Source organism: Brachyistius frenatus, unplaced genomic scaffold (assembly GCF_029030835.1).
Source record: "Brachyistius frenatus isolate BFR_SWC_R1_liver_20210118 unplaced genomic scaffold, ASM2903083v1 Contig_200, whole genome shotgun sequence".
Classification (NCBI taxonomy): Eukaryota; Metazoa; Chordata; class Actinopteri; family Embiotocidae; genus Brachyistius; species Brachyistius frenatus.
In genome coordinates, this window is record NW_027210799.1 from 395,691 (window position 1) to 414,889 (window position 19,199).

At 34.2% G+C, this 19,199-nt stretch overlaps 1 protein-coding gene across 3 annotated transcripts in view; it reads left to right on the top strand.

The window, feature by feature from the left end:
* Nucleotides 1–8,738, top strand: part of gria4b (glutamate receptor, ionotropic, AMPA 4b) — a 107,459-nt gene extending 98,721 nt beyond the window's left edge. The window contains exons 14-16 of one of the 3 annotated variants that reach the window (XM_069718837.1): nt 2,595–2,709; nt 4,912–5,049; nt 6,870–8,738. In XM_069718837.1, coding sequence (XP_069574938.1) covers nt 2,595–2,709; nt 4,912–5,049; nt 6,870–7,034 — 418 coding nt within the window. In that variant the 3' untranslated portion in view covers nt 7,035–8,738. Of the gene's footprint in view, nt 1–1,811; nt 1,927–2,594; nt 2,716–4,911; nt 5,050–6,869 lie in introns of those variants that run through there. The other 2 variants (XM_069718836.1, XM_069718838.1) reach the window with 2 other exon arrangements.
* The last annotated feature ends 10,461 nt before the right edge of the window (nt 8,739–19,199 follow it).

Consider the following 19,199-nt stretch of genomic DNA (forward strand, 5'->3'; position numbering starts at 1 on the left):
TACCTCTGCTTTCCTTCACGGTTGACTGGTTCTTTATTTTTCAACTGAGTGACTGGAGTCGTGTTGTGGGAGCCATCTGAACGCTCAGCCCCGGGTAACTCTGCCAGACTCTGTCACTGCCTCCCGCGCATAGTGGGATTTACAGACCTGCCACAGAATACAGTGTCATTACTGTGGGGAGTTGCACTTTCAATCTGCACACTCATTGATCAAAGCCCGCCAGCAAGGTCTCTCTGAGGGGAGTGGATAAGTAGACTGAACTGCAGAACTGCGCAGGTGTTGTCTATGCGTGTGCAGCTTCACATTTGCCTGCACTTTAATTTGTTCCTGTGGATGTTAAGAAAATACCACAGAGAGCACTTTCCTGTGATGCTTTAACAACTGCACGGAGCATTGTTATCATTGATCGCATGTAATTAGAGATCGCGCTGAAAACAACAGAACATGAGTGGTTGTTTTTTTATACTTTGGGAATAGCAACCAACAAAGTAATTTTCTGCGAAGCAGCGAGCTCCTTACGGCCAGGAAATTAAACTCTTGTTAGTTGTTTTCTGTAAATTCCTCTGCCAACGAAGCCCGATGTCGAGCAGAGCAGCCGCCGGTTTGTTGTTTTGCAGCCCGGGCTGGTGCCAGTTTTCAGCCACTGCTTTGACCAGGAAGGAGTCCCTGACAGACCACGGTAGTCCTCTTCTCCGGGCCTCCATCTTGTTGTTTCGGGGGATTATCGTCTTCTGTCAGTCACTTGTCCGGATATCAGCGAGGAAACACACCAGCGACACGGAGAGCTGGCAGCATTGTTGGCCGAGGCTGTTACTTCACATGGCTCCGCAATCGAAAAAAAATCATCAGCTTAAACTGAAATATAGGCCGTGTTGCTTTGTGTTTCTGATCCATTCCCATTACTGACTGTTTTTTTTTGTTTTTGTTTGTTTTATTTGTTTTTTCGTAATGATACAAATAAATTAAAAGGATCAAAACGCACGCTGAGGCGAATCTCTCGCTCGCTATCATCAGATCTCAACGCAGCAGCCTTCAAAAGAACCCATGAAATCGTGACGCACGCTCACTTTAAAAAGCTTTTCACAGACGCTTTATGCGAGTCAATCGTGATTTTCCGAGAACCGCTTAATGCCCAGAAACCCTGTGAGCTTTAAATGAGCTAACGTACATACATGTGTGAGACGGGTCCGAATGACTTGGAGGTGTCTGTTTCGGGACTGACGGTGCCGAAGGTGAAGAGTTTGTGCCAAAATTTCGTGTTTTAATTTGGGCAATTTTGTGCCACTCCTTTCTTAGTTAAATATGATGTTTTATATTTATGTAATTTTTGTCCTTATTAGGGTAGAAAAACCCTTAAAAAGAACTTTACAGAATTCAATCATAATTCGGTGTAAAACTAAATAACATTGAACAAATTGAACTTCCTGGTGCTAAAGGTGAACACTAAAGTCATCAGTAATCATCCTCTGGGGACCACGAATGACTGTTTAAAACTTGAAGGCCATCCTTTCAGTGTTTGTTTCGCCAGCCAAGCTGTTGCAACAGCGTTTTATTCGAACACGACACAGATTAAGTTTAAAACCACAACAGTGGCAGAATTACAGGAGATTATTTGACATTATGTTCCCGTGCGAAGAGAGAGATTTTGCGTTCAGTGTGCGTTCGGGTTCCTCGAATGGGATTAATGCACTTTTCCACCCTTGTCCCTCTCTTACTGCTACTCCTCCCTCCCCTCCCCCCCTCTCTCCCTTCCCTCCCAAATTGGACAGCATACTCACCCCTCTCACCAAATATGTTTTATCGTTTTCAAGAAGTGCAGTTAACCTGGCCGTGTTAAAACTCAATGAGCAAGGCCTGTTGGACAAATTGAAAAACAAGTGGTGGTACGACAAAGGAGAGTGTGGCAGCGGAGGCGGTGGCGAGAAGGTTAGCCGCTATGTCGCTATGCCCATGTGACCTTGATGCGGGTAAAAGAGAAATGTGTTTTGTTGGTAACAGGCGCATCTGCCGGGTCGATTACCTTAAAGCTACGCGGACAACTTGGAAAGCTGCGACCTTTAATCTGAAGAGGAGAGCGAGTACTGTCGAAGCAGAAATATTCTGCCGCAGTTACACGACATAATTCGCTATCAGCGTCTTAACTCCTTAAAATAAGTATCTCAGCACACAACAGCGGGCTTGTTTTTAGTGCACCAGTGAGCATGAAGTGCATTTTCTGAGCCAATAGTTTTGGTTCGTCAGTACCAGCCTCCCGTGTTGTAAGAAAGGTCCCGGCAGTATGCGCCCGTTCCAGAAAAGCGATGCAGCCGGGGCCCCACAAACATATATATGTCTGTTAGCTCCGCCCCCGTCCCACCTTAAATATCTCCCAATAAAACCCCGAACCCTGCAAAAACAGACACCTCCATCGATGAGCAAAGAGACATGTAGCACCAGTGGGGCTCCTTCCTGGCTTCGTCACTTTGTGAAAGAGTACTGAGCTGCTCTTGTTGGGCTTCTTCTGATTGAATAACATAAAATAACATGTCCTATGATGTTATTTATGTTATTTTCCCCACCCCACCCTTTCCCCGGTCCCCCCCCGTGATTTGAAGAACGCCCGTAAACCTTGCCGTATTGAAACTGAGTGAAGCAGGAGTCTTAGACAAACTGAAAAACAAATGGTGGTACGATAAAGGGGAGTGCGGACCCAAGGACTCGGGAAGTAAGGTCAGTCTCCACCAGCCTGGGAGCCTCCCCTCCTCTCTCTTTGTCTCTATGCACACTTTTTTATTTATTTATTTTTTATTTTTTTTATAGCGCCTGGCAGGCAGTATACTGTTCTGTTATTACGGCAGGCTGGCTGATAAGACACGCACATAATACTCTGAGAGAGAGAGTGACAGACATGCAGGTAGAGGCTCAAGGTGTAGCCGGAGGGATACAGCATGACAGACACAAGGCATGCCGCAGCGGCTTTTTTACAGCAGCTAAGCTGTGGGTTGCAGATAAAGGCTCACACACACACACACACACACACACACACACACACACACACACACACACACACACACACACACACACACACACACACACACACACACACACACCGGCTGTCACCTAAAACGGTCCCGGGGCATGCTCAGACGATACTGTATGTCACACTAGATTCCAGCAGCATGCCTCGGCTTTAGTAGCACCCTCCGGATGAAGCTGACGCGGCGGCCGTGTTTCAGACAAAGCAGCTCGTTTACCCTCGTTTACCCTCGTTTACCCTCATTTACCCTCATTTACCCTCATTTACCCTCGTTTACCCTCGTTCCTCCTAATCAGATCCTCGCAGTGCAGGACGCACGCACACGCTGTCGTAAATAAATTTTTTAAAAAACACCAAAAAAACCCGAGACTTGCGGCATGACAAGCAGTCGTCTGCGTAATAAGTTGAACGAACCAGGCGATTTACCAGAAGGCCGATAAATGGCAGGTAGAGCGCGCAGAGAGATCAGCTGCAAACATTTAAATAAAAGGAGGTCAAAAGGTTGACGTCAGAGTTTAAAGACGGGCAGTCTGAGAGGGGATTAAAGGACCAGTTCATCCAAAAGACAAAAACACCGATTTTCTCACTTAACTCGGGTGATGATTGCTCATGAGGTGAAAGGGACAGGCGCGTAGCGGTGTCCTGGTAACAGCAGGAAGTTCCTTATTGTAGATTTACTGTTCATCAGTTAGAGCTGCAGCACTGGAGGCCGTTGGGTCCCTGATTTCTACAGTTTACGGCAAAATTTGCACTCCTTAAACAACTCAAGACGCATATTTATAGATTTGGTGTGAGTTACAGTTACCTTAAATATTATTATCTCTGACAGGTTTTGCTGATAATTCACAGAAAAAGACGTCGTACAATGTTGGGTATATTGTAGCTCAATTTTAATGGTGCTAATTTGACAAAAGAAAGGTTTGAGTGTATTGTTATTATAGAGTATATAATACTGTTATTATAGAGTATATATTGTTATTATAGAGTATATTGTTATTATAGAGTATATTGTTATTATAGTATATTGTTATTATAGAGTATATAATACTGTTATTATAGAGTATATAATACTGTTATTATAGAGTGTATTGTTATAGAGTATATTGTTATTATAGAGTATATTGTTGTTATAGTGTATTGTTATTATAGTGTATTGTTATTATAGTGTATTGTTATTATAGAATATATTGTTATTATAGTGTATTGTTATTATAGAGTATTGTTATTATAGAATATATTGTTATTATAGAGTATATTGTTATTATAGAGTATTGTTATTATAGTGTATTGTTATTATAGAGTATATTGTTATTATAGAGTATTGTTATTATAGTATATTGTTATTATAGAGTATATTGTTATTATAGAGTATATTGTTATTATAGTGTATTGTTATTATAGAGTATATTGTTATTATAGAGTATATTGTTGTTATAGAGTATATTGTTATTATAGAGTATATTGTTGAGTGGTGCACTCATCGATTTTGTCTGGAACGGTGAGTGCTCATCCAGAATAATCAGGACATTATTTAAGGAGAAAGATGTTAATTTTATTTGTATTTTTTTTTAATTCTGCATATTGTAAATCTACTATTAGCATATCTAAAACCAATTCAAACTCTTTTCACTACTCGACAGCGCTGGACTTAAGTGAGAAAACACCCTCTTTGTAATTTGGTTAAACTGACTCTTTAATGAAGTTGATGGAGGATAATCTTGTTTTATTGGTAGAGTATCGATAACATGGCTACAGACTGAGAGCGTAGACGTATGTAATGAAAACAGAAATGTGCTGAGTGTGATCAGTTGTGTGTTGAGTGACTGTGTGCACATGCTGCCGCTGAAGCTCGCGCTGACGTCTGTGTTTTTGCTCCCCTTCCCGGCCGGCTGCAGGACAAGTCGTCCCAGGCCCTCAGCCTGAGCAACGTGGCGGGGGTCTTCTACATCCTCGTCGGGGGCCTGGGCCTGGCCATGCTGGTGGCCCTCATCGAGTTCTGCTACAAGTCGCGCAACGAGGCCAAGAGAATGAAGGTGGAGGCCCAATCCCAATCCCAATCCCAACATTCCCATAACCCAGAGCCGAGCCAGAGCCAGAGCCAGAGCCAGAGCCCCAGGCCCAGCATCCCCAACTTAGCCGAGTTCAGCGAGGGGTTCAATGATTACGGCAGCGATGGGGAAGCTGACAAGATGTAGAAGCTAGAAGGTCCACCCAAAGTCTTTGCTCCCTCCCCCCACCCCTCCACCCCCCTCTCTAGCTCCCTGCACAGACACTGTAAGTGAAACCTATCATCTCCCCGTGCTAGCTTTCTCCGTGCTGAGTGACTGTGGTGACCGGTGGCAAAAGCTCTCCCCACTCTGTCCTCTCTGCTCGCTGTGGTGGTGTGACGTCTCCGGTCTGCGCTCCAGCTTTTTCTTCTCCGTGTGACAGCGGGCGACGAGTCATCTTCAGACGTGACGTCGCCTTTCGACCGCTTCGCAGCTTGCGTGTCTGCGGACGTTGGCCCTCATTTATCGAACCCGCGCCGCCCAGCTTAGAGTCGGTGGGAAGACGGTAGTCGTGATCAAGCTTTTTATTGATCCCTCTTTATTCAAATCTGAGGAGGAAAACGCAACTTCACGCATGAGCTCAGGTAGTTCCCCCGGCGTAGAAATCATTACGACCCATTTAAAAGCACCGTTTTCTGAGTTCTGCTTTTAAATCGAAGTGCTGCTGTGACATTGCTTCTTACACTCGGCATGTCCTGTCAGAGGACGTAAAACGCACGATAAATGAGGACCAACATCTCAGTTGTAGACGCACGTCTAACATGAGTCAGGGCAGTTCATCAACTTGTACAACATCTGAAGCTCAAGTGCCTTTTTTTTCCCACATAAGAAACCTTGAAAATTATATTCGTAGCATTGAGGGCCTACACACACACACACACACACACACACACACACACACACACACACACACACACACACACACACACACACACACACACACACACACACACACTCTTTCGACTGTCAGTTACAATAGACCATCAATGTAAAGCCACATGACGAACTGAATGAGCGAGCGGCCCCGAGCACACAGGACGCCCAATATAATAACGCCACATTTAAGCTCCGTACATTGTACGGCCGCAGTAAACACAAGTGAGGTCCACCCCCCCTCACCCCTCACCCCCCCACCCCCCCGAGCCGAGCTCACTTTATTGATGTGGGCTGCTTCCACTGGTTATTTCCCCCGGGTCCCGGACCGTTCGACTTTCAGATACCTCCCCTCGCTCGGTGTATATCTGTCCAGCGTGGTTATGTGTCCCCCATCAGCACTCCAGCGCCAACTCTTCATTAGCTTGACTGTTGCTTAGTCAGCTTCCCTGTCCCGCCTGCAGCTGTCACTCACTGTGTAATAATTCTGTTGCCTTTGGATTTACATGTAGTATGGGGCTGGCTACTGTTCTGAATGGCTATGAAAGGTGTTCTCTGACTCTAACTGTGTTTATATATATGTATATATATATATATATATATATATATATGTGTGTGTGTGTGTGTGTACCGCTGCATTTAACGTTGGCAAACAACAACGCAACACAAACCTACGTATTCTAGGTTTTAGAGCTTTGGAACGTTTTTCTCTTTCTCTTCTCTTCTGTCTTACATCTTTTCTCAGTTATGATAAATTATGATTGCAAAAGAAAACATGCTACGTTGAAGCTAACCTTAAAAAAAAAAAAAAAAAAAAGCATTTATCCAAATGATCTCCAAACACATCCTGAAAGTCTAATCTGCAACAGTCCTAGTTTTCGTATTCCCACCTGCTTGCATGCACAAACCTTTCTCTTGACTTTTCTCCCCAGCTCACATTTACAGAAGCCATGAGGAACAAGGCCCGTCTGTCCATCACGGGCAGCGTCGGGGAGAACGGACGGGTGCTGACGCCCGACTGTCCCAAGGCCGTCCACACCGGGCCTCCCATCCGTCAGAGCTCCGGCCTCGCCCTGGTCTCCTCTGAGCTCCCGTGAAAACCAAAAACCTCTCAAGTGCCTTACTCCAATAATAACAACAACAACAACAACAACAAGCAGTAATCACACCGCCCACAACCAGAAACAAACCTACCAAGAAACAGGATTCACTCAGCCGACGGGTCTCCTCCGGTGGGCGCGACACGGCCGACAACAAATCCCACTGTCAGAGGTTTGAGGACTTGTTGTGGCTCGGTTGACTTCTCTACGAAATCTGTGGAAACCAGAGGCAGAACAATCGGTTTTTCTTTTTTCTTTTTTTTTACTGTGTTGACACAAAACCCACTGGAGCCATTCAACCTTTTCAACTCCAGTGACAGAAGAGGAAGGACGACAATGAATAATATCATGATATATGATAAAGATAAAGACCAGAAAACTGTAAACTTGAAATTCAAAACTGTGCATTTTTCTCTTTTTTTTCTTTTCTTTTTTTTGTTGATTGCTGTGAATTTGGCAAAAACTGAACCACAATCAAGATTGTTTTCAAACTGAACAGTATTTGCCACACAGACACGAGCGGCGTTCGAGAGACAACTATCTCACCAGATATCAACGCGTGACGCTGGGAGGGGTCGCGGCCCGCTGCCACGAAGATATGATGGAAAATATTTGTATTGATAAAAACAAAAATGAAGTCTATTGATACTGAATATATGAGCAAACATAGGAAACTGTGAAAATAAGTAAATATGTATATTCCGTGAAAAACAAAATGAAATCTCTAGCTGTACATAGGGACGACTGTGTAACATGCTTGCTTTTTAAACAGATGTACATAGAAGATATTGTAGTGAACAGACAGACAGTTCTTTTTTGTAAATCATCTTTAAAGATTTTATTCATCGCAATAATGAAAAAGACGATGCCACTTGAAGGAGGAGACGCGTGGAAAGGCAGTGTTAAAAAGTTGTGTTGAATACTTAACTGTATTATATAGGAACATTCACACTCTTATTGTGAAAGGGTATCAACTGCCCAAATACTCTGATACCTGTTACATACAAATTAATAAATATATTCAACAATGAATGTTAACTAGCTCCACCCCCGATCCTTAAACCACACCCCCTCACTGTGCAGACGTAGACCCGGAGAGATGCTCACGAGTACAGCTTTATAAATCAAGTTACCGCAGTCAAGAATATAACTATTTTTTTCATTCTTTAATCTATTTTTTGTACTCGGAAATTCAAAAGAAATCGTCTGTCTGCTGGTTTTAAATGTCGACGGTCAAGTACTATCTGGGTAGATCTTTTAGACCATTACGTGTGCGGAGACATGAGTCCAAACGAGGCAAAATTGAACAATACCATTTCTCTCACTGTATGTTATTTGAAATGTCGATGCTATTTCCGGTAAGACGTGGAACCCGAGCCGCCGTTTGTATGTTGAACAATGATTAGAGCCCTTCCTTATTCGATCACTGTGGATCCTGCGGGGGGGGCTGGACGCCCTGTAGCCGAAATGTATTCGCTCCGGTCTCGCTGACTGAAGCGTCCTCGTCTCTCTTCTGAAATGTGCAATGTGATACGAGACGCCACATCTTCAGCAGCACCAGCCCAACAATGGGTGCTGGTTAATGGTTTTTTTTTTGTTTTGTTTCTTTTCGTTCATTCCCGGTTCTCATCCGGTCCGTTCCCCTCACACATGCTGTAGCTGAGCTGGACCGGGGGGTGGGGGGGGGGGGTTCACAGCGGAGAAGTCTTCTTGTCCTGCCATCTGTCTTTAGAGCTGAAGTGTAATACGGCGTCTTATTTTGGATTCAATTGTACATCTTTATTTTGATCTTTTTTAAGTAAAAACAAATTTCAAATTGCAATGTACTGTGTCATTATTGGAAGTATGAATGTTTGTTTCTGTTGACTATTTGAGGATCTTTTTATTATTTTTCAAAGGTTTTATATTGAAATTCCCTTCGACTGCGGCTGAATTACCGACCCTGCAAAGCCAGGTAACCTCTCCGGGACCTCAAACCTCCGGGACCTCAAACCACTTCAGACTTATGTTACAGTTGGTTTGTAGGACTATTAATTGTAAGCTCCTTTGCTAATTAAAAAAAAAAAAAAGCCCATGGATTGTCATGCTATATTATGACTTTTTTATCACTTTTCGGACGACATGCTATAGTATGACTTTTTTATCATATTTCGGACGACATGCTATAGTATGACTTTTTTATCATATTTCGGACGACATGCTATAGTATGACTTTTTTATCATATTTCGGACGACATGCTATAGTATGACTTTTTTATCATATTTCGGACGACATGCTATAGTATGACTTTTTTATCATATTTCGGACGACATGCTATAGTATGACTTTTTTATCATATTTCGGACGACATGCTATAGTATGACTTTTTTATCATATTTCGACATGCTATAGTATGACGACATGCTATAGTATGACTTTTTTATCATATTTCGGACGACATGCTATAGTATGACTTTTTTATCATATTTCGGACGACATGCTATAGTATGACTTTTTTATCATATTTCGGACGACATGCTATAGTATGACTTTTTTATCATATTTTAGACGACATGCTATAGTATGACTTTTTTATCATATTTCGGACGACATGCTATAGTATGACTTTTTTATCATATTTCGGACGACATGCTATAGTATGACTTTTTTATCATATTTCGGACGACATGCTATAGTATGACTTTTTTATCATATTTCGGACGACATGCTATAGTATGACTTTTTTATCATATTTCGGACGACATGCTATAGTATGACTTTTTTATCATATTTCGGACGACATGCTATAGTATGACTTTTTTATCATATTTCGGACGACATGCTATAGTATGACTTTTTTATCATATTTCGGACGACATGCTATAGTATGACTTTTTTATCATATTTCGGACGACATGCTATAGTATGACTTTTTTATCATATTTCGGACGACATGCTATAGTATGACTTTTTTATCATATTTCGGACGACATGCTATAGTATGACTTTTTTATCATATTTCGGACGACATGCTATAGTATGACTTTTTTATCATATTTCGGACGACATGCTATAGTATGACTTTTTTATCATATTTCGGACGACATGCTATAGTATGACTTTTTTATCATATTTCGGACGACATGCTATAGTATGACTTTTTTATCATATTTCGGACGACATGCTATAGTATGACTTTTTTATCATATTTCGGACGACATGCTATAGTATGACTTTTTTATCATATTTCGGACGACATGCTATAGTATGACTTTTTTATCATATTTTAGACGACATGCTATAGTATGACTTTTTTATCATATTTCGGACGACATGCTATAGTATGACTTTTTTATCATATTTCAGACGACATGCTATAGTATGACTTTTTTATCATATTTCAGACGACATGCTATAGTATGACTTTTTATAAAATGTTGGACGACATGCTATAGTATGACTTTTTTATCATATTTTAGACGACATGCTATAGTATGACTTTTTTATCATATTTCAGACGACATGCTATAGTATGACTTTTTTATCATATTTTAGACGACATGCTATAGTATGACTTTTTTATCATATTTTAGACGACATGCTATAGTATGACTTTTTTATCATATTTTAGACGACATGCTATAGTATGACTTTTTTATCATATTTCGGACGACATGCTATAGTATGACTTTTTTATCATATTTTAGACGACATGCTATAGTATGACTTTTTTATCATATTTTAGACGACATGCTATAGTATGACTTTTTTATCATATTTTAGACGACATGCTATAGTATGACTTTTTTATCATATTTCGGACGACATGCTATAGTATGACTTTTTTATCATATTTCGGACGACATGCTATAGTATGACTTTTTTATCATATTTCGGACGACATGCTATAGTATGACTTTTTTATCATATTTCGGACGACATGCTATAGTATGACTTTTTTATCATATTTCGGACGACATGCTATAGTATGACTTTTTTATCATATTTCGGACGACATGCTATAGTATGACTTTTTTATCATATTTCGGACGACATGCTATAGTATGACTTTTTTATCATATTTCGGACGACATGCTATAGTATGACTTTTTTATCATATTTTAGACGACATGCTATAGTATGACTTTTTTATCATATTTCGGACGACATGCTATAGTATGACTTTTTTATCATATTTCGGACGACATGCTATAGTATGACTTTTTTATCATATTTCGGACGACATGCTATAGTATGACTTTTTTATCATATTTTAGACGACATGCTATAGTATGACTTTTTTATCATATTTTAGACGACATGCTATAGTATGACTTTTTTATCATATTTCGGACGACATGCTATAGTATGACTTTTTTATCATATTTCGGACGACATGCTATAGTATGACTTTTTTATCATATTTTAGACGACATGCTATAGTATGACTTTTTTATCATATTTCGGACGACATGCTATAGTATGACTTTTTTATCATATTTTAGACGACATGCTATAGTATGACTTTTTTATCATATTTCGGACGACATGCTATAGTATGACTTTTTTATCATATTTTAGACGACATGCTATAGTATGACTTTTTTATCATATTTTAGACGACATGCTATAGTATGACTTTTTTATCATATTTTAGACGACATGCTATAGTATGACTTTTTTTATCATATTTCGGACGACATGCTATAGTATGACTTTTTTATCATATTTCGGACGACATGCTATAGTATGACTTTTTTATCATATTTTAGACGACATGCTATAGTATGACTTTTTTATCATATTTTAGACGACATGCTATAGTATGACTTTTTTATCATATTTTAGACGACATGCTATAGTATGACTTTTTTATCATATTTTAGACGACATGCTATAGTATGACTTTTTTATCATATTTTAGACGACATGCTATAGTATGACTTTTTTATCATATTTTAGACGACATGCTATAGTATGACTTTTTTATCATATTTTAGACGACATGCTATAGTATGACTTTTTTATCATATTTTAGACGACATGCTATAGTATGACTTTTTTATCATATTTTAGACGACATGCTATAGTATGACTTTTTTATCATATTTCAGACGACATGCTATAGTATGACTTTTTTATCACAACTTTGCAGTTGCTAGCGTTGTCATCTCACAGTCAGGAAGTACTGGGTTCGATCAGGGGCTTGGAACTCTGTCTGTGGAGGATTGCATGTTCTTGCTTGGAGTGTGACTTTGTCACAATTACGACTACATGATGTTTGATGCATGATAACATGCATAAGATAGTCATCCAAATTATGGATGACATATTTAAATTTACTTATTACCTATGCAGGAACATGCAAATTCCACATAGAAAGTCCCAGGCGGGGATCGAACCACGGACCTTTAGACTGTAAGACGACAACGCTGACAACTGCACTGTTGTGTTGCCTGAAATAATTTAAACGGAAGTCATATTTATAGCATGTCGTCTAAAATATGATGAAAAAGTCATGACTATAATCACAAAAAGTCATACTATCATGTCATCTGAAATATGATAAAAAAAGTCATACTATAGCATGTCGTCTAAAATATGATAAAAAAGTCATACTATAGCATGTCATCTAAAATATGATAAAAAAAAAGTCATACTATAGCATGTCGTCTAAAATATGATAAAAAAGTCATACTATAGCATGTCGTCTAAAATATGATAAAAAAGTCATACTATAGCATGTCGTCTAAAATATGAAAAAAGTCATACTATAGCATGTCGTCTAAAATATGAAAAAAAGTCATACTATAGCATCGTTAAAAATATGAAAAAAAGTCATACTAAGCATGTCGTCTAAAATATGAAAAAAAGTCATACTATAGCATGTCGTCTAAAATATGATAAAAAAAAAGTCATACTATAGCATGTCGTTAAAATATGATAAAAAAGTCATACTATAGCATGTCGTCTAAAATATGAAAAAAGTCATACTATAGCATGTCGTCTAAAATATGATAAAAAAGTCATACTATAGCATGTCGTCTAAAATATGAAAAAAAGTCATACTATAGCATGTCGTTAAAAATGAAAAAAAGTCATACTATAGCATGTCGTTAAAATATGAAAAAAAAGTCATACTATAGCATGTCGTTAAAATATGAAAAAAAGTCATACTATAGCATGTCGTTAAAATATGACAAAAAAGTCATACTATAGCATGTCGTAAAAATAAAAAAAATATATCATGTTGTTAAAAAAAAGTCATACTATAGCATGTCATTAAAAATAAAAAATAAAGTTACGCTATAGCATGTCGTTAAAAATTTTAAAAAAGTCATACTATAGCATGTCGTTAAAAATATGATAAAAAAGTCACACTATATCATGTCGTTAAAATTATAAAAAAAAGTTATACTATATCATGTCGTTAAATTTTAAAAAAAAGTCATACTATATCATGTCGTTAAAAATAAAAAAAGTTACACTATATCATGTCGATAAAAATTTAAAAAAAGTCATACTATAGGGTGTCGTTAAAAATATGATAAAAAAGTTATACTATATCATGTCGTTAAAAATTAAAAAAAAGTTATACCATAGCATGTCGTTAAAAATTTTAAAAAGTCATACTTTAGCATGTCGTTAAAAATTAAAAAAAAGTTAAACTATATCATGTCGTTAAAAATTAAAAAAAAGTTATACTATAGCATGTCGTTAAAAATTAAAAAAAAGTCATACTATAGCATGTCGTTAAAAATATGATAAAAAAGTCATACTATAGCATGTCGTTAAAATTTTAAAAAAAAGTCATACTATAGCATGTCGTTAAAAATAATAAAAAGTCATACTATAGCATGTCGTTAAAAATAAAAAAAAGTTACACTATATCATGTCGTTAAAATTTTAAAAAAAAGTCATACTATAGCGTGTCGTTAAAAATATGATAAAAAAGTTATACTATATCATGTCGTTAAAAATTTAAAAAAAGTTATACTATAGCATGTCGTTAAAAATTAATAAAAAATTATACTATATCATGTCGTTAAAAATAAAAAAGTTATACTATATCATGTCGTTAAAAATAAAAAAGTTATACTATATCATGTCGTTAAAATTTAAAAAAAAGTCATACTATAGCATGTCGTTAAAAATAATAAAAAGTTATACTATAACATTTCGTTAAAATTTAAAAAAAGTCATACTATAGCATGTCGTTAAAAATATGATAAAAAAGTCACACTATATCATGTCGTTAAAATTTTAAAAAAAAGTTATACTATAGCATGTCGTTAAAATTTTAAAAAAAGTCATACTATATCATGTCGTTAAAAATAAAAAAAAGTTACACTATATCATGTCGTTAAAAATTTAAAAAAAGTCATACTATAGCGTGTCGTTAAAAATATGATAAAAAATTATACTATATCATGTCGTTAAAAATTTTAAAAAAGTTATACTATAGCATGTCGTTAAAAATTTAAAAAAAGTCATACTTTAGCATGTCGTCAAAAATTAAAAAAGTCACACTATATCATGTCGTTAAAAATTAAAAAAAAGTTACACTATATAATGTCGTTAAAAATAAAAAAAGTTTCACTATATCATGTCGTTAAAAATTTTAAAAAAAGTCATACTATAGCATGTCGTTAAAAATATGATAAAAAAAAGTCATACTATATCATGTCGTTAAAAATAAAAAATGTATACTATATCATGTCGTTAAAAATTAAAAAGTCATACTATAGCATGTCGTTAAAAATAATAAAAAGTTATACTATAACATTTCGTTAAATATATTTTAAAAAGTCATACTATAGCATGTCGTTAAAAATAAATAAAAAGTTATACTATAGCATGTCGTTATAAATAAAAAATAAGTCACACTATAGCATGTCGTTAAAAATAAAAAAAAAGTTAAACTAAAGCATGTTGTTACAAATTAAAAAAAGTTAAACTATATCATGTCGTTAAAAATTAAAAAAGTTATACTATATCATGTCGTTAAAAATATGATAAAAAAGTCATACTATATAATGTCGTTAAAAATTTAAAAAAGTTATTCTATATCATGTCGTTAAAAATTAAAAAAAGTTATACTATATCATGTCGTTAAAAATAAAAAAGTCATACTATAGCATGTATTAAAAATTTAAAAAAAGTTATACTATATCATGTCGTTAAAAATTAAAAAGTCATACTATAGCATGTCGTTAAAAATATGATAAAAAAGTCATACTATAGCATGTCGTTAAAAATTAAAAAAGTCATACTATAGCATGTCGTTAAAAATGAAAAAAAGTTCAACTATAGCATGTTGTTACAAATAAAAAAAAGTTCAACTATAGCATGTTGTTACAAATTAAAAAAAAGTTAAACTATATCATGTCGTTAAAAATTAAAAAAGTTATACTATAGCATGTCGTTAAAAATTAAAAAAAAGTTATACTATAGCATGTCGTTAAAAAAATAATACAAATAAAAAAAAGTCATACTATAGCATGTCGTTAAAAATTAAAAAAAAGTTATACTATAGCATGTCGTTAAAAATTTAAAAAAAAGTCATACTATAGCATGTCGTTAAAAATAAAAAAAGTTATACTATAGCATGTCGTTAAAAATTAAAAAAAAGTTATACTATAGCATGTCGTTAAAAATTAAAAAAAGTTATACTATATCATGTCGTTAAAAATAACAAAAAAGTTATACTATATGATGTCATTAAAAATACAAAAAAAGTCATACTATATCATGTCGTTAAAATATGATAAAAAAGTCATACTATAGCATGTCGTTAAAAATATGATAAAAAAGTCATACTATAGCATGTCGTTAAAAATATAAAAAAAAAGTTACGCTATAGCATGTCGTTAAAAACTTAAAAAAGTTATACTATAGCATGTCATTAAAAATAAAAAAAAGTCATACTATAGCATGTCGTCTAAAATATGAAAAAAAAAGTCATACTATAGCATGTCGTCTAAAAATATAAAAAAGTCATACTATAGCATGTCGTTAAAAAATGAAAAAAAAGTCATACTATAGCATGTCGTCTAAAAATGATGAAAAAAAAGTCATACTATATCATGTCGTTAAAAATTAAAAAAAAGTTATACTATATCATGTCGTTAAAATTTTAAAAAAAGTCATACTATAGCATGTCGTTAAAAAATGAAAAAAAGTCATACTATAGCATGTCGTTAAAATATGATAAAAAGTCATACTATAGCATGTCGTTAAAATATGATAAAAAAGTCATACTATAGCATGTCGTTAAAAACTTAAAAAAGTTATACTATAGCATGTCGTTAAAAATAAAAAAAGTCATAGTATATCATGTCGTAAAAAAAAAAGTCATACTATAGCATGTCGTTAAAATATATAAAAAAGTCATACTATAGCATGTCGTCTAAAATATGATAAAAAAGTCATACTATAGCATGTCGTCTAAAATATGATAAAAAAGTTATACTATAGCATGTCGTCTAAAATATGAAAAAAAAGTCATACTATAGCATGTCGTCTAAAATATGATAAAAAAGTCATACTATAGCATGTCGTTAAAATATGATAAAAAAGTCATACTATAGCATGTCGTTAAAATATGATAAAAAAGTCATACTATAGCATGTCGTCTAAAATATGATAAAAAAAAGTCATACTATAGCATGTCGTCTAAAATATGATAAAAAAGTCATACTATAGCATGTCGTTTAAAATATGATAAAAAAGTCATACTATAGCATGTCGTCTAAAATATGATAAAAAAAAGTCATACTATAGCATGTCGTCTAAAATATGATAAAAAAAAGTCATACTATAGCATGTCGTCTAAAATATGATAAAAAAGTCATACTATAGCATGTCGTCCAAAATATGATAAAAAAAGTTATACTATAGCATGTCGTCTAAAATATGATAAAAAAGTCATACTATAGCATGTCGTCTAAAATATGATAAAAAAGTCATACTATAGCATGTCGTGATAAAAAAAATATGATAAAAAAGTTATACTATAGCATGTCGTCTAAAATATGATAAAAAAGTCATACTATAGCATGTCGTCTAAAATATGATAAAAAAGTTATACTATAGCATGTCGTCTAAAATATGATAAAAAAGTTATACTATAGCATGTCGTCTAAAATATCATAAAAAAGTCATACTATAGCATGTCGTCTAAAATATCATAAAAAAGTTATACTATAGCATGTCGTCTAAAATATGATAAAAAAGTTATACTATAGCATGTCGTCTAAAATATGATAAAAAAGTTATACTATAGCATGTCGTCTAAAATATGATAAAAAAGTCATACTATAGCATGTCGTCTAAAATATGATAAAAAAGTCATACTATAGCATGTCGTCTAAAATATCATAAAAAAGTTATACTATAGCATGTCGTCTAAAATATCATAAAAAAGTTATACTATAGCATGTCGTCTAAAATATCATAAAAAAGTTATACTATAGCATGTCGTCTAAAATATCATAAAAAAGTTATACTATAGTATGTCGTCTAAAATATAATACAAAAGTTATACTTTATACAATATGTCGTCTAAATTATCATAAAAAAGTTATACTATAGCATGTCGTCCAAAATGTCATAAAAAAGTTATACTTTATACTATAGTATATGTCGTCTAAAATATCATAAAAAAGTTATACTATAGCATGTCGTCTAAAATATGATAAAAAAAGTTATACTATAGCATGTCGTCTAAAATATCATAAAAAAGTCATACTATAGCATGTCGTCTAAAATATCATAAAAAAGTTATACTATAGCATGTCGTCTAAAATATGATAAAAAAAAGTTATACTATAGCATGTCGTCTAAAATATGATAAAAAAGTCATACTATAGCATGTCGTCTAAAATAAAAAAGTTATACTATAGCATGTCGTCTAAAATATGTCATAAAAAAGTTATACTATAGCATGTCGTCTAAAATATGATAAAAAAGTTATACTATAGCATGTCGTCTAAAATATGAAAAAAAGTCATACTATAGCATGTCGTCTAAAATGTCATAAAAAAGTCATACTATAGCATGTCTAAAATATCATAAAAAAGTTATACTATAGCATGTCGTTAAAAATATAAAAAAGTCATACTATAGCATGTCGTCTAAAATATGATAAAAAAGTTATACTATAGCATGTCGTCTAAAATATGATAAAAAAGTTATACTATAGCATGTCGTCTAAAATATGATTAAAAAAAGTTATACTATAGCATGTCGTTATAAAATATGATTAAAAAAAGTTATACTATAGCATGTCGTCCAAAATATGATAAAAAAGTTATACTATAGCATGTCGTCTAAAATATCATAAAAAAGTTATACTATAGCATGTCGTCTAAAAATGATCATAAAAAGTTATACTATAGCATGTCGTCTAAAATATCATAAAAAAGTTATACTATAGCATGTCGTCTAAAAATGATCATAAAAAAGTTATACTATAGCATGTCGTTAAAATATCTATAAAAAAGTTAAAAATACTATAGCATGTCGTCTAAAATATCATAAAAAAGTTATACTATAGCATGTCGTTAAATAATGTCGTCTAAAATATCATAAAAAAGTTATACTATAGCATGTCGTCTAAAATATCATAAAAAAGTTATACTATAGCATGTCGTCTAAAATATCATAAAAAAGTTATACTATAGCATGTCGTTAAAATATGATAAAAAAGTTATACTATAGCATGTCGTCTAAAATATCATAAAAAAGTTATACTATAGCATGTCGTCTAAAATATGATAAAAAAGTTATACTATAGCATGTCGTCTAAAATATCATAAAAAAGTTATACTATAGCATGTCGTTAAAAATGATCATAAAAAAGTTATACTATATCATAAAAAATTAAAAAAAAAGTTATACTATAGCATGTCGTCTAAAAATATCATAAAAAAGTTATACTATAGCATGTCGTCTAAAATATCATAAAAAAGTTATACTATAGCATGTCGTAAAATATACTATAGCATGTCTAAAATATCATAAAAAAGTTATACTATAGCATGTCGTCTAAAATATCATAAAAAAGTTATACTATAGCATGTCGTCTAAAATATCATAAAAAAGTTATACTATAGCATGTCGTCTAAAATATGATAAAAAAGTTATACTATAGCATGTCGTCTAAAATATCATAAAAAAGT